Source organism: Myxocyprinus asiaticus, chromosome 28 (assembly GCF_019703515.2).
Source record: "Myxocyprinus asiaticus isolate MX2 ecotype Aquarium Trade chromosome 28, UBuf_Myxa_2, whole genome shotgun sequence".
In the NCBI taxonomy this organism is placed as follows: Eukaryota; Metazoa; Chordata; class Actinopteri; order Cypriniformes; family Catostomidae; genus Myxocyprinus; species Myxocyprinus asiaticus.
This window is the reverse complement of record NC_059371.1, coordinates 21072246-21089661: the sequence shown is the minus strand read 5'-3', so window position 1 is coordinate 21089661 and position 17416 is coordinate 21072246. Positions and strand designations below refer to the sequence as shown.

Sequence of the window (17416 nt, the reverse complement as noted above, 5' to 3'; positions counted from 1 at the left end):
CAGCACCTTCATGATGCCTTTTTATTTTTTTATTTTTTTTTAGCTAAACGACATGGTCATGAGCTGCTGTTGTATAGCAAGGACTGCATAACGATTTTTCAAAACTTTCACATTTTGTAGTCCACAAAAAAATAAAAAATAAAAATAACAGACTTGTATCAACATTAGGGTGAATAAGTCCTTTTTTATATATATATACACAGAATTTTCATTTTTGGGTGAACTATTTCTGTAAGTACTGGCATTCTTTTCTAGTCTGACCTTGTACTGTTCTGACATGAATTCCAGATGGGAGTAGCCAAACAGGATGGGACCGATACGGACAGTGCCATTCCTCCTGAAGTTAGAGAGCTCTGCCCTGTAAAGAGCCAACAGCAGCTGCTACCCATACAGACACAAGTGCCAGCCTGCCAACAGTCTGATCAAAGCCAAGTGACAGAAAACAGAGAAGGTATTGCTTTATTTCTACATTGTTTCATCTCCATGACTCACACTTGTTTAGTTGGTTCAAAAAGGGCAAGGGTTACATTGTTGAATGATGTTTTAATTCACTCATCCCTGCAAGCATGCTTCACTTTTCGTTTATACATCTTTAAATTAGGCCAATTTGGCTTCCTCTGTCTCTCAGCATGTGTGTTTGTCCTAGCAGTCAAATGCACACAATGTTAGTGTAATCAGTAACTTGGCTGAATGTATTTACTGCATCAGATCTGCAATTACAACAAAGCTTTAACAGTTGGTTGAAAATTTAACTTTTGAAGAATTTCAAATACAATATGTTTGAACAATTAATAGAGTGAATGTTGATAGACTAGTTAGCTTTAGGCCCTTCTAAAAAAAGGCATGATCACATTCAACAACACAGACCAGTGGTTCTCAACTGGTGGGTTGTGACACAAAAATGGACAGCAGGTCTGTTCAGATAGGGCCGTGAACAACAAGGAAAAACAATGTTTAAAGGGATAATTTGCCCAAAAATGAAAATTCTCTCATCATTTACTCACCCTCATGCCATCCCAGATGTGAATGACATTCTTTCTCCTGCTGAACACAAACAAAGATTTTTAGAAGAATGTTTTAGCTCTGTGAATTGTCAAAAACAGAAGAAGAAGAGTGTGAAAGTGGAGATTTATAGTAAAGCAGGACTTAAATATTGATTGGTTTCTCACCCACACTTTTCATATAGCTTCTGAAAACATGAATTTAACCACTGGATTTCTTTTATGCTCCCTTTATGTGCTTTTGGAACTTCAAAATTTTGGTACCCTTTCACTTGCAGAGCTGAGATATTCTTCTAAAAATTTTCATTTGTGTTCTGCAGAAGAAAGTAAGTCATAAACTTCAGGGATGGCATGAGGGTGAGTAAATGATAAGAGAATTTAATTTTTTTTGGGTGAACTATCCCTTTAATGCAAATAATGAAATGCAACAAACCATGTAATCGTGCATAGTTTTAGATAGCAAAATTTATAGGATTATCAATTTTAAAATCGAGTACAAAACGCATCCCATATCTTTTGTTGGTGATGTCAAGGTTTGTGCATCCTATCAAACTCAAATTAGCCAAAATAGGTAGATGCCAACATGTACAGTTTGTGTGACTTTCCCTCAACCCTGTAAACCATGTAAGTTAAAAAACAAACAAACAAACACCCAGACTAATTTAAATACAGGTTCACTTGCAATGAGGATCGACATAGTTTGTGCCAACCACAATATGTTTTGTGTGGTTAATTATTTGCTTAATATAATGAATAATAACTAACTTTTAAATGTTTGATTTTGAAGAAATTTGTTTCACTTTTATTATGTGATAAACAATAAGGTGTTGGGTCACAAATTAGTGTTCATGTAATGTCATGGTCCTGAAGCAAAACCAGTTGGGAACCACTGATATAGATTACAAAAAGCAAGTGGAAAGGCTATGATCCCCAAATCAAAAAGCAGCAATCTTGACCTTGCCAGACACCGTGTCTACAATGTCACCGCCATCTGTAGGCTTGCCAGTCACAAAAACACAAAGGCCAACAACGCGATCTCTCCCCTCAAGCGGAAGAGCAGATCTGTCACACCCCCAGTGTCTATTGTCCGGTCCACGCACTTGCAAGAATGTGACAGCCTCTGCTATAATTAGAGGCGAGGGTCTGAACTCCATCGTCCTCTGTGGGATGTGGGAATAAAGGTGGACACTCTGGCTGTCTGACAGGTGTGGTGGAGGCCTAACCTTTCAAATATTAAATTATGAAAGATGATTAACTACTCTTTTATGTACTTAAATGGCTCAAGGCATCAGAGCTCTTGAATCATAAATCATGTCATGTTCTTAATTGTCCCAAACTGGCTCCAGATAATTTTGCTTGATCCAGATAATTTATTGTGCCTTTTGTGTTAGATCAAACAAATATTAGCCGTCTGTCTTGTGTGGGCTTAAAAAGTAAATACTTTAGCTATTTTCTAACCAACACAGAGGTGAGTAGCTAGTTGTCTCACAGTATTGACTTGGTTCAAGTTCAAATCTAAGTGGATTGGAATAACTCTTTTTTTTTTTTTTTTTTAAACCAATAACAAAGCTAGCTGTTCCTGTCGTGTTGCCTGATCATGAAGAATGTGTAACTAGATTGCAGCAAAGAAAATGTAACAGCTCCAGACATTGGTAGTTCTGTGTGAGACAAGTGAGACGAACGTGAGTTTATCCTACAATACAAGACTCCATTGTGCTGCGACTCCCAGCTGCTGAGGGTGCCACTTGAGTGGTATTCTATATCTTATGGGCGATAGACTTTCTATACATGCACCTCGTGTTACCCAGGGTCTCTCTTTGTCCCTGTGGAACCCAAGACCCTGTTATCGAAACATTTGTGTCTGCTCTGAATAAAAGAGAATCGTGTGGCTAATGCAGTGAATAGCTTTAAAGGTACACAAAAAAAAAATTTAAATGGTGTCATCATTTACCTACTCTCATGTTGTCCAAACTAGAAGTAGAACGTTATATTGGTTTTTGCGATTAATCGGTGACGATAGTTGCTTTTTGGAACTATCGTTATTGGCAAAAATCTATTGCGATAGTTGCAGATAGTTTTTTCATCATTTGACATTTTTTTGACATTCTATAAATCGATTTTAAAAACTATCGGCTGATTAATCGGTTATCGGCCTTTCCCACCACCTTAGTTATCGGCAAAATCCAATACCTGTCGACCTCTAATCCAAACCCATATGACTTTCTTCCTTCCTTGGAACACAAAACGAGATGTTAGGCAAAATGACAATCTATGTCACCATTCACTTTCTTTGCATCTTTTTCCATTAGTGACTGTGCCATTGTATCTTTTATCTCCTTTTGTGTTCCATGGAATAAAGAAAAGCTGCATCCCAAATGAAGCACTATACAGTATTCACTGTACACATAAGCCCAAAGTATACTTTGGTTTTGACATGTACGCTTAGCGCCTGCGTACAGTCGAACGCTAGCCTTTTGAAGTATGCTACATTTAACTGTGCACGCATTCACAGGAGGTTGGCGCATGCACTACGACTGCTATGAGACAAAGTGGACTATTTCTTTTCAGGAGTTTAGACCCATAAAGATGTCTTTATAGTTCTTCAGACTCGAGTTATACAAATGCAGGTATCTCATGACCTCCTCACACACATGTTCTTCACATGCACATCCACTGTTGGTGTTTCCACCTTTGTCTCCTGTTGTTTACCGGCGATTACATCTTCTAGTGCTTCTTTGGTGGAGCATTTCAGATATCTTGGCATTACATTGGATAAACATCTCAACTTCAATCAGCACACTCTAGGTATTTACAAGTGCTGTCAACAGAGACTTAGAGTTATTCGTAAACTTAAACATCTGTCTGTTCAGCCTAGTCTTCTTATTCTGTATCGAAGTATTATTGAGTCAGTTCTTATGTATGGTGCCATTTGTTTTTTTCATATGCTAACAGTTACCAATAAGAACGAACTCTTAAAGATAACTAATTTAGCAAGTAAAATTATTGGTATTCCTACCCCTAATTTATCAGACTGTATCATTTCATATACACTCCGGAAGGCACATAAAATTTTAAATGATCCAGACCATCCACTTTATCAGTATTTCATCCTCCTTCCTTCTGGCCGCAGGTATAGACTACCCATGTGCAGAAAGGCCAGCTATAGTAGGAGTTTTGTTCCTATGGCTATACGACATTTAAACACATAGGTAATGTGCCATTGTGATGCCATCTTATGCTCTGGCATTCGTTGTATGATCTTGTTTTTTTTTATTTATTTTTTTTATATATGTTTGTGATTGTTTTGATGGTTAATATGTATGGTATTGTTGTGTTTATGCTTTCTACACACCCACGGTGGAAACAAATTTCGTCTTTGAGGACAAATAAATTATCTATCTATTTATCTATCTAGTGCTTCTTTGTTACAGTAACGGCTCAATTGTGAGTGTTGCCACCTTGTGGACCTACTAAATAGTGGAAATATTTCCAGGTTGAGTCCAACACTTACAGTATATCTCAAATAATGTAAATATTCACAGAGAGTAGGATCAGGGCCTTTTCTAGGCATAGGTGTTTGTCTCACTTGTCTCACACTGAACTACCAACGTCTGGAGCTGTTACATTTCTTTGCTGCAATCTAGTTACACATTCTTCATGATCAGGCAACACGACAGGAACAGCTAGCTTTGTTATTGGTTTAAAAAAAAAAAAAAAAAGAGTTATTCCAATCCACTTAGATTTGAACTTGAACCAAGTCAATACTGTGAGACAACTAGCTACTCACCTCTGTGTTGGTTAGAAAATAGCTAAAGTATTTACATTTTAAGCCCACACAAGACAGATGGCTAATATTTGTTTGATCTAACACAAAAGGCACGATAAATTATCTGGATCAAGCAAAATTATCTGGAGCCAGTTCGGGACAGTTAAGAACATGACATGATTTATGATTCAAGAGCTCTGATGCATTGAGCCATTTAAGTACATAAAAGAGTGGTGCAGTCACAATGTTAATACACTACCGACAATCGCAATCTCACCTAGGGTGAAATGGCCCTGAGTAGGATGATGGTAAAGCATTTAACTCAGTTGCAACATTATCCATTAATTGCAATTGTTTTGTCAGGCCAGCATCAGGATGTAGTAACCCTGCCCCTTCCGCTATGTAAAGCAAGCTGCGATCGTTCAGTGCATGTGTTTTAAGTCGAAGAGTTATCCAAGTATTCATCGTACTGTTCTTTTCGTTGCACTACTCACACTTCTTACATGGCAAAATGGTGTAAAATTGTATGTGATTTGGGACGCAGCTTAAGTCAAACAAGTTTGGAACAACATGAGGGTGAGCAAATGATGACAGAATTTCCATTTTTGGGTGAACTGTCCCTTTAAAAAAGTCTTGAAGATGCATACAAGTGTAGATGGATTATTTAACGAAAGAATTTATTTTTATTTTTTAATGAGTAGGCCAATTCATGGTGGAGTCTTATATATGCGTGATTTATGCTTACACAACAATATAACCATCTGCAACCATAGGCAAGTTTAAATTGCATTCATAAACGAGTGGCAATAACCTTATTCACGCTAGCGCCATCTTTGATTTTTAATGGGAATGACAACGAGGCTGTGAGGGATAGACTTACTGTCTCCTCAGTGGTCTGTACTGCAGTTTAAAGTGTTTTTGAGTCGTTCCGCGGACAAAACATTGATACAATGTCTTTCCAAGAACATTCAGTAGACAAAAAAACTCCAGACAACATGAGTTGTGGAAAATCAGATGTGATCTAGGAGCTTTATACCGTTCGTGCCATTAAAGAGACTGAAAGTCTATCCCTCACAGCCTCGTTGTCATTCCCACTAAAAATCAAAGATGGCGCTACTGTGAGTAAGGTCTCCTTAACATTTAATGTTGTCCTACAAATAAAGTTTGAACACTTATGTTTACTCAGTTGTATTACTATATGCCAATGTTATGGGTACAAAGAACTTGACCATATAATTAAGTAGATGCTCTTTCTCTGCCTTTCAACCAATCAGGGATCTGCGTTTTTGTAAATACGGCCTGCCATTGGACGGAATTCCAAGGGTGCGGACCAATCGCAGCTGCGCAATGTTTCCTATTCAGTTCCCCCATACAAAGAGGATTAGAAAGTGTGGTCCCGCTGCTCACATAGAGGGAATCGGTTAGAACAAATAGATCTACGCACACAAAAAGCTCGCAACGGATCGGATCACTCGTTGTACTGCTTTGTGGCTAAACAGGTGGTTTATGGAAGAGCTGTCCTTAACGTTGGAATGCTAAATCCACTTTCGTGCTTTCCTCTGTTGACGCTTGAAAGTGTAAGTAAAGAGTGCGTGAGCCGAGCGGAACAAAGGCGTGTGCCGTTGACAATCACCAGAACGCATGTACGTGCGCGTTTGTCTGCAGTGTTTGTGTGTAACCTCAGCAAAATGTTCGGGATATAAAGTTACAAAGTTGCTCGTTAATCGGTACTTGTTCCAGGACGGAGAGATGCGACGCTAGTCACTCTTTCTGATGTTGAAGTGTTGTTTGCACGTGAATGTGAGTGTTTTCACACAGTTTCGAGAAAGCATGGAAATAATAATGCTTACAGTACAGGGGTTGCATTTTGGCAGCTTTTCAAAATGGGTAGTGCTCACAAAAACTTCTGACTTTGACCTGGATCTTTGCAGAGAGCTGTGCATGGCTCGTATTCACAGAGCTGTTTCCTGAGTGCTTTAACCAGACATTGCAGATTATTTAGCAACAAGCTTGTGAAACGAGCAAGTACATGCATGTTTATACATATACATAGTTATATTAAACTGTATGCGAACAAATGGAGGAGATTATTAATAACGTATCAGTGTTATACAAGTTACTGTATTCACACTCACCCACTTTAAACGGAAGTGAATGGGGCCAGTCAAAAAACAATAAAATACACTGGTTTTCTAAAAGTATAGCCACAGTATGTAAATATTATACGTGTAAACATGATTTTGGTGTGATAAAATCAGAGATTTACCGGCGTTTTACCAGATTAAGGGGTTTGCCGGTGTTGTCGTCAGTACAAACTGTAATATTGGCTATAAATTTACACAGATACGATTAGCAAATTAGACCCCATTTACTCCCATTGCATCTGCCTTACTGTAACCGCGAATTATAAAACGAGTCGTTTTTTATTTCTGTATTGGATTATTTGTGGTTATCAATGTTAAGTCACAGATGCTGCTGATTGAGTTTAACATGGACCCGGAACATTAATTTAACTGTAATATCAGCTCAGTTTATGAAGACACGAACAAAGCTGTATCATAGTTAAGTGTTTAAGGGGCTGTTGTCCTCGTGTCCAGCAGGCAGAGTGAATGTGAAGGCAGGTGTGAGCTCACCTCCAGACATGACCTCGGGCAGCGGGAACAATGCGCCCACTGTGACCGGCAGCGCTCCGCAAAATGGCGAGAGTAAACCACCACCACAGGCCATAGTAAAGCCCCAGATCCTCACGCATGTCATCGAGGGATTCGTGATTCAGGAGGGAGCGGAGCCTTTCCCCGTGAGTGCCCATTTCCGCTGATTATTTGTATTTGGTGTATTTGTTTTTTCTTGTCCCAGAGTTCTTTCGTAATAACAATAGTTTAACCAACATTGTTGTAAAAAGATCATTGTTAGATGGTCAAATGCCATGGTTTGTTTTATGTAACTATTGATTCTATTAGAGAAACTGTGGTGTTCAGGGGCGTAGTTTCCAGGGGGGATGGGAGGGAGGTAACCCCCCCCCCCCATAATCAAAACAAGCAAGTACAAACTCCCCTCCCCATATTTATACCATGATCAATGGAATCATGTAGATGCTTCATGCTGCAACCCCCATCCCCCCCCCCCAAAAAAAAATCTACACCCTTGGTGGTGTTCATGAAAAATGTAAGTCTGAACACATTTAAAAACGGCACCTGTCATGGTTGTGATTAAAAATGTATGGTATTTCTGCATAAATACCATAGTTACTTTACTACAGTTATTATTAATCAACCCAAAAATGAAAATTCTCTCATCATTAACGCACCCTCTTGCCAACCCAGATGTGTATGACTTTCTTTCTTTTGCTGAACACAGATTTTCACACGAGTATCTCAGCTCTGTAGGTCCATACAATGCAAGTGAATAGTAGTCAGAACTTTGAAGCTCCAAAAAGCACATAAATGTAGCTTAAAAGTAATCCATATGACTCAAGTGGTTATAGCCATATCTTCAGTAGCGATATAATGGGTGTTGGGCGAGAAACAGATCAAAAATTTTTTTTTTTGAAACAAAAAATCTCCACTTTCACATACTTTTGTTTTTGGCAATTTGCATGCTTTGTGCATATTGCTGCCTACTGGGAAGGGAGGAGAATTTATAGTAAAAAATACATAAATATTCAGCTGTTTCTCACTAACACCAATCATACCACTTCTGAAGACATGGATTTAAACACTGAAGTCATATAGATTACTTTTATGCTGTCTTTATGCCCTTTTTGGAGCTTCAGCATTCTGGCCACCATTCACTTGCACTGTATGGATCTCCAGAGCTAAGATATTCTTCTAAAAATCTTTGTGTTCTGCTGAAGAAAGAAAGTCATACACATCTGGGATGGCATGAGGGGAGTAAATGATGAGACTTTTTTTTAGGGGGGTGAACTATCCCTTTAAAGTATACTACAGTTCTTTGTAATTTTGAGGGACACATTTTTGTGTGGACAGTCCTCGCAAGTAGAAAAGGCTTGTTAAGGACCAAATAATGGCAAAATGCCACAAGGTGTCTGTAAGGGTTAGGGGTGTAATTATTATAATTAGCATAATGTATGAACTGTAGAAGTCAATGGGAGGTCCTCGCAAGTGTGTGTAGAAGTCTGTATGTGTTTGTGTGATAAATGGCCAGAAAGCATTTTTGCTTGGCTAACATTACAAAAAATGTCTGTTGATAGTTACAGTTAATGAAAATGTAGTGAAAAATGTCATTGTCAAGTCTCTGATAAGGTTGGAGGAATTGACCTCACTTACAAAAATGTAGAGTTCTGGAAAATTTGCCGCTCATTATTTTCACATGCAAATGAGCTTGCGATTTGCTGAAAATTATTGCCAGAAGTTTGCAGCTCTTCACCAGTAGTAGTGAACCTGAAGCAAATCTTTGGCAACAATGGACAATTTGTCACTACTGGCAAACCTGTGGCAATAATGAAGAGTTTGCCGCAAAAGCTCATTTGCATGTAAAAATGAGTGACACACTTGTGGCAAGTTTGCCAGAACTCTTGATTTTTTTTTAAGGGATAAGGTAAATCTGATCCAGTTTGAAGTCTTTGTTTATTGAAAGAGACACACTTCCCTCTAGTGGACAATATACCAGGGATATATGCACAGACTTTAGTAGTTTTAAAAGCTGTGAGCTTTGAGCAAACACTGATTGAATACTCTGGTACATTTGAGAATGCAGTAAAATGTCCTTGAAGTGATTGAAAATAAATATAATTAAACAAATGTGGTTACCTTATGAAACTACTTTATTGATCAATGCAGGTTGAACGTCCATCTTTGCTGATAGAGAATTTAAAGAAGCAGAAGCAGCCTCAGTCTCAGACCTCTCACAATGCAGACTCTGAGATGGAAGACCTTTCACAACGAGGTAAGGGTTACTTTAGTGGCACATGCAAACACTGGCACAGGGTCAACATGATGGATCAATAACACACAGACTGTTGTCTGTCTAATCAGTCATGCATATGTAATTGGTAATGTAAACTCATCCATAGAGCTGAAGAACCTGGATGAGGAGCCAACGCTGTCATGTGAATTTTGTGGAAATATAGACTTTGCTTATAACTTCAGGAGATCCAAGCGGTTTTGTTCTACAGTGTGTGCAAAGAGGTATGTGGATTACAAATCCTTCTGCAGCCCATACATTATTTAAGATTTTGTATTTTTACAGCATATTTACATTGGTTTGACAAATCCAACATATTGTTATTCACAAACTTTGTTTAGAGTTTCTTTCAAAATCCCTAAACCAAGCCCAACATTTCTAACACAAACTCCTTTTAGAGCTTTCAAGCTACTTCCACCAAACTTGATACAGACCTTCAGACTGTATCTATTCTGGAGTAGTGTGGTATGTCTTTTCTAACTGACCAAACTTATGGTTTTCGCACAGCAGACATTGAAAATTTGGGAAATCCCATATATTTTTGGGGAATCCCATGTTCAAACGGGCCATCAGAATGCTTGTTAAACTCCAACTGTCATTTATTCAAATGTAAACAAACCAAGACAAGGTTTTTAAACTGCTTTAAAGGGGGTTGCACACCGGACGTGTCTGACGGACGACATGGTACACATCGCTGCCGCCTGTCGACGGCACCTAGCTACGACTCCGGAGGCTGCTCAAATTTCTGCCCGGAGCACAACTTGCATATTTTCCATTAAATTCGACCCAAATCATTATCAAAGGACATAGATTATTTACTCTAGCGTTGTTCATTCTTTAAGAAGGGAAAAACCTTGGTAACTTTTGTGTGTACTGTCTGCCACCTGAACCGCATCGACATGCTCTGTGTTTGATACCTGTGCTGTGTCCTAGCCGCGATGCAACATGGCACTTCTCGTTCGGTGTGCAACCGCCTTAAGTCTCTCTCTCTCTCTCACTCTCTCTGTACTGGCTGTTTGTCTTACTGTGATGTCTGCATATCCATCAAACTTTAAAACTGTAAAACTATAGTAAACTTTCAGACATGGATTTGTCAAGCCAATATCAAAGTTTGTCTTGAAAGACCATACCTATCTAGTTATACTTGTTACTTATTTTTATGTTCAATCAATTTTTTTTAGTGGTAGACAGATAAGGGTTTCTCAGTGACCAATGGCGATAACTAGAGTGGAGTGGCTGATGGATGATAAAATGCCAATAAATTGTGATATATAATACAGATACACCAATCAGCCACAACATTAAAACCACCTGCCTAATATTGTGTAGGTCCCCCTCATGCCGCCAAAACAGCGCCAACCTGCATCTCAGAATAACATTCTGAGATGTTGTTCTTCTCATCACAAATGTACAGAGCGGTTATCTGAGTTACAGTAGACTTTGTCAGTTCAAACCAGTCTGGCCATTCTCTGTTGACCTCTCTCATCAACAAGGCTTTTCCGTCCACAGAACTGCCGCTCACTGGATGTTTTTTGTTTTTGGCACCATTCTGAATAAATTCTAGAGACTATCAGAATGGGGAAAAATGTGATCAGTGATTTGAACCATGGCATGATTGATGGTGCCAGATGGGCTGGTTTGAGTATTTCTGTAACTGCTTGATCTCCTGGGATTTTCACACACAACAGTCTCTAGAATTTACTCAGAATGGTGCCAGAAACAAAAAAACATCCAGTGTGCGGCAGTTCTGTGGATGGAAACACCTTGTTGATGTGAGGTCAACAGAGAATGGCCAGATGAGGGGGACCTACACAATATTAGGCAGGTGGTTTTAATGTTGTGACTGATCGATGTATGTGTGTGTGTGTGTGTGTGTGTGTGTGTGTGTATGTATGTATGTATGTATAAAATGTGTGCATGCCAATAAATTGTGATATATGGTAATACACTTATAATAATTGTATATGTACAAAATGTACTTCATGAAATTCACTAAAAATGTGTGAAAACAGAAATTGGACATTACCTTTGGACAAGGCTGTGGGTCGATTTGGAAGAAACTTCTGTTAGGTTGGCACAGTTAAAAGCCAGTGCTGATAATCTTAAAATGGCCAAATATCATCTGATTTTATCAGTCTATGATCAACAACATTTCACCTTTACTGGTGAAATCCCTAAATTCTGATAATTACTAATAAAACACTATTGCAAATGATAATGAATGGTTGGTTGACACTTTTTTTCTTCTTTTTTTTTCTTCACTTCCAGGTATAATGTGGGATGCACAAAGCGAATGGGACTTTTCCCAAGAAAATCAACCCTGGAGAAACTAAAGAAACAGAGAGCCGCAGATATCAAGAAACAGGTAATGCATTATGTCTACCCCTTTTATTTATCACGTCAGTGTCCGATTTGGTTGATTTGAGCAGAAATGTGCTTTATTGTCTCGTGTTCTTTCACAGAATCCAAGCTCTCAAACAGCCATGGGAGCATCTATTTTGTCCCCACACCCCTCACATCCTAGTTATGGTGAGTCAAGCCAGTGCTCAGACATGTCCAGCTATGAAGAGCCTCTTTCGCCACTGTCCGCAGCAAGCTCTGGTGCCCAGAGGCTTCCAAATGAAGACAGATCTGATCACAGTAGAGAGCTCCCTCTCCTTACGCAGCACTTCTTGGCCAGTGATCCAGCCAAGTGGAATGTTGAGGATGTTTACGAGTTCATCTGCTCTCTTCCAGGTAGCTACCCTAGAGATTTTATAGGATTAACTTTGAGCTGTAACAGTTTTAATTGCCTAATGTAGAATAGCTCAAGCAAATAAATCTTGCTGCCTGAAAGGTCGCTATTCCTCTAAAAAAAAATGTTTTACTAAAAGTATAAAATTTAGTAGAGTGACTAGCTCAGTTTTTATTTTATTTTTTTTTCAAAATGTTACTGGAAAAGCAACAAGCTGCTTTTTCCAACATGTTGCATGTGTAACATAAAAAAGTGCTACATCTCTGGTTTTTATATTTTCTACTCAGCTTTATAGACCAGCAAGCTGAGGCAATAATCAAATGCACTCTCCTACGTAGCGTTGTAAAAATTGATTAATTATAGTGAATCGATTTGTTCTGGCAGTTAATTTAAATTAACAGATTCAAATAATGATTTACAGACCTGCGTCCCTGCGCTGCTGTTGTTGTCTACTATGTTAGAGAAGTTTATTCTAGTGTTTTCTGTTTTATCATTGTATTTGATGTAAGTTTATCTGTTCAAGTTTAATTCTATGAAAATTCAGAGCCCCTTCATTGTGCTGTGCCAGAAAATACAGTTCTGATTTCATATCATATATTATCGGATAGTTGCCCGCTCAAGCAGCTTTAATGTAGATCAGTTTCAAAATAGCTCCTATACACTATACAATATGAAACAATATGTGTTAACAGGATTTTAATGTGATAAAATTGCTTACTAATCTTTAAATTTTTATCCAATTTTACAACTTTGTTGCCATGACAATGTAACACCAGAAACCACCTAAAAATGGTTGATTTAACAATTAATTATAGATCAAATAATATATATATAAATTTTTTTTTTTTTTTTTTTTTTTTTAAAAAGCAAAAATATGGGTTACAGCTAGGCACTTACAATGGAAGTGAATTGGGCCAATCCCTAAATGTTAAAATATTATTATATATTTATTTCTTGTATATTATACCGTGCAGTGAAAAAGTATTTGCCCTCTTCCTGATTTCTTCTATTTTTGTGTTTTTCATACTAAATAGTTTTAGATCTTTAAACGAGATAACATAAAACAAAGGCAGCCTGAGTAAACACAAAATACAGTTTTCAAATATACAGTTGAAGTCAGTTTACATACACTTAGGTTGAAGTCTTAAACTCATTCTTTAACCACTCATCTACTTTGTGCATGACACAAGTCATTTTTCCAACAATTGTTTCACTTTTAATTGACTATATCACAATTCCAGTGGGTCAGAAGTTTACATACAGAGTTAACTGTGTCTTTAAGCAGCTTGGAAAATTGGAGTCAATTGGAGGTATGTATGTGGATGTATTTTAAGGCTTACCTTCAAAAAAACCTCTTTGCTTGACCTCCAAAAAAAAAATTCCAAACACCTGAAGGTACCACGTTCATTTGTACAAACAATAGTATGCAATTATAAACACCATGGGACCACTCAGCCATCATACTGCTTAGGAAGGAGACACATTCTGTCTCCTAGAGATGAATGTAGTTTGGTGCGAAAAATGCAAATCAATCCCAGAACAACAGCAAAGGACCTTGTGAAGATGCTGGAGGAAACAGGTAGACAAGTATCTATATCCACAGTAAAACGAGTCCTATATCGCATAACCTGAAATACTGCTCAGCAAGGAAGAAGCCACTGCTCCAAAATTGCCATAAAAAAGCCAGACAACAGTTTGCAAGTGTGCATGGGGACAAAGATCTTACTTTTTGGAGAAATGTCCTCTGGTCTGATGAAACAAAAATTGGACTGTTTGGCCATAATAGTCATCGTTATGTTTGGAGGAAAAAGGGTGAGGCTTGCAAGCCAAAGAACACCATCCCAACTGTGAAGCATGGGGTGGCAGCATCATGTTGTGGGGGTGCTTTGCTGCAGGAGGGACTGATGCACTTCACAAAATAGATGGCATCATGAGGAAGGAAATTATGTGGGTATATTATAGCAACATCTCAAGACATCAGCCAGGAAGCTAAAGCTCGGTCGCAAATGGGTCTTCCAAATGGACAATGATCCCAAGCATACCTCCAAAGTTGTGGCAAAATGGCTCGAGGACAACAAAGTCAAAGTATTGGAGTGGCCATCACAAAGCCCTGACCTCAATGCGATATGGGCAGAACTGAAAAAGCGTGTGAAAGCAAGGAGGCCTACAAACTCAGTTACACCAGTTCTGTCTGGAGGAATGGGCCAAAATTCCAGCAACTTGTGGTAGGCTACCCAAAACGTTTGACCCAAGTTAAACAATTTAAAGGCAATGCTACCAAATACTAACAAAGTGTATGTCAACTTCTGACCCACTGGGAATGTGATGTAAAGAAATAAAAGCTGAAATAAATAATTCTCTCTACTATTATTCTGACATTTCACATTCTTAAATAGTAGTGATTCTAACTGACCTAAGACAGGGAATGTTTTCTACGATTAAATGTCAGGAATTGTGAAAAACTGAGTTTAAATGTATTTGGCTAAGGTGTATGTAAACTTCTGACTTCAACTGTATATATTTTTTTTATCGAAGCAAAAAAGTTATCCAACACCTATATCACCCATGTGAAAAACTAACTGCCCCCTTAATATATTTTGTGTATTTGGCGTTTACTCAGATTGCCTTTGTTTTGTTAGATTTTGTTTGAATTTTTGAAACAATTTAGTATGAGATATACACAATAACAGAAGAAATCAGCCTTGTATAATAATTTTTTTGTGGTAATCAACATTTTTCCATAAATGCTGTTGATTTTGCTTAATTTGTACTGAACCCGGAATATTCCTTTAAGCATTTAATTTACTGATTATGCTGAGGTTTAGTTAACAAAAAATGTTCTGTTGTTTATGTCAGGCTGCCAGGAGATTGCAGAAGAGTTCCGCTCTCAGGAGATCGATGGGCAGGCCTTGCTGCTGCTGAAAGAGGACCATCTCATGAGCACCATGAACATCAAACTAGGGCCTGCACTGAAAATCTTTGCCCGCATCAATATGCTCAAGGACTCGTAGCGTTTCCCACTGCTCCATCAAGCTCACAACTGGAAAGGGCACCCTAAACTTCTGCACTGGTTTTCCTCATCCCATTAAGGCTTTGGGTCCTGAGGACTGCTGCTCCTCAAAACAATTAAAATTTGTGTATACCTTTGGTCACAATTGGACTTTTGTTTTATCCTCAAAGGGTAATGTTGTGATTAATTCTGGAACTCTGGTGTAATCCACTGTGCCAGGCCCAGAGGGTAACGATCCATTTTGCTTGAGATATCCCATAGAAGACAAGCACAAGTACTTTACCATTTGTGCAAACAAAGGCTCTTGATTCATAGACAGGGAAATTGTATGGTAGCATGGAAACAGGTTTACAGTTTCTGTTCCTGTTCTATCTTTCAAGTGACATACAGACGTTATGTTGTAGTTCCGGTTCAAAAGTTTGATTGTTTAGCCAAGGAAACTTTCATTTAATAAACCATTAGCCTTGGAGTGTGCCATCATTAGTAGGTAGTAAACTTGTTCGAGTTTCTTCATCAGACATTTTCTGAGAAATTCCTCAATTCACATGCAATTACAATTCAGATTTTGTCCTCAAAATGACAATGACTATCCAAGATGTGCCTAATATTTCTCTAAATATCCCAAAGATTATACACAACTTTTAAAAATGTTTTTTCCATTTGCCAGTTATAGTTTTTCATACCAGCATTCAGATTTTGAAACTACAGATAAAAGCATTCTACATTTAAGATCTAATCCCATCTCAGTATGATCTGATTAGCTCTGATGTTTTTTTTTTTGTTTTTTTTTTCTTCTAAATCACTTCAGTGTGGACTCATCTTTGGAAATTTAGTGCAGCTTGTCTCTGTATTTTTACATTCATTTTTTTAAATCAAATTTCTGTATTTATTGAGAGCAAGTCTCTGATTCTCTTTTATATTTGAAAATAAAACCTGAGAAAACACTTTTTTTTTTTTTTTTTGCTTCCTTCTAAAATGTTTATTTTCCAGTAGTTCATGATTATTAAACAAGTTTGTTTTTAAGAAATCATTTTACAGATGTTGCTGGGCAAATTTCCATTTGTATGTTAAAAGTATTTAGATAGACTTAACTGATTATACTTAATCTCATATTAGACCATCAAATTGGCACATAGACTCACAAATGCTCACAAAAAAAAAAAATTTGGCCAATTAAATGTTTAGAGAATATTTGGACAAAATTATATTAACAATAGGAATTTCAATACATTTATGCTTATCTTGTCCTGGAAATTACAATTTCAAAATGTCAATATTTCCGGGTTCCATGATTGTGGGAACTCTACATTAAAGCATCAGAATTAAAAGGACTTAAATATTGATCTTTTTCTCACCCACACCTATCATATCGCTTCTGAAGACATGGATTTAACCACTGAAGTTATATGGATTACTTTTATGCTGCGTTTATGTACTTTTTTTGAGCGTAAAAGTTCTAGCCACAATTGACTTGCATTGTATGCACCAACAGAGCTGAAATATTCTTCTAAAAATGTTCGTTTGTGTTCTGCAGATGAAAGTCATATTCATCTGGGATGGCCTGAGGGTGAGTAAATGATGAGACAATTTCCATTTTTGGTGAACTACTCCTTTAAACATTCTGGAAGGACCATCAGTGAGAACCAGGATAAAACTTGTCATTACGGCATATTTGTATCTGAAATCAGGATATCACCTGTTCCTAAGGGTAGGCATTAACATACTGTAGTTCAATACAAATGCAGCCGTATTGAAATGTGCGGCCTGCTGTCAATTACTACAAAATGTTTGACTTGGCTCTAAATTTGTGGGGGTGGGGTTGGGAAGAAAAAAGTTTACACTAATGCACTTACAGTGGAAGTCTATAGAGCAAAAGTATTGCACAAGAATAATCATTATAATACTATTTCAAAAGTATAACCACAAGACTTCAAAATTATATGTGTTAACATGAGATTAGTGTGTTGACTCATGCTGTAACC

General features: G+C 37.7%; 1 protein-coding gene across 2 annotated transcripts in view; it reads left to right on the top strand.

Moving 5' to 3' along the window:
• LOC127418995 (polyhomeotic-like protein 2) overlaps positions 1 to 16736 on the top strand; it is a 64867-nt gene extending 48131 nt beyond the window's left edge. Inside the window, exons 9-15 of one of the 2 annotated variants that reach the window (XM_051660001.1) lie at positions 289 to 451; positions 7368 to 7564; positions 9567 to 9672; positions 9800 to 9914; positions 11959 to 12055; positions 12153 to 12426; positions 15281 to 16736. In XM_051660001.1, the coding sequence (XP_051515961.1) occupies positions 289 to 451; positions 7368 to 7564; positions 9567 to 9672; positions 9800 to 9914; positions 11959 to 12055; positions 12153 to 12426; positions 15281 to 15435 (1107 nt within the window). In that variant the 3' untranslated portion in view covers positions 15436 to 16736. Of the gene's footprint in view, positions 1 to 288; positions 452 to 7364; positions 7565 to 9566; positions 9673 to 9799; positions 9915 to 11958; positions 12056 to 12152; positions 12427 to 15280 lie in introns of both variants that reach the window. The other variant, XM_051660000.1, reaches the window with a different exon arrangement.
• Positions 16737 to 17416: the final 680 nt, after the last annotated feature.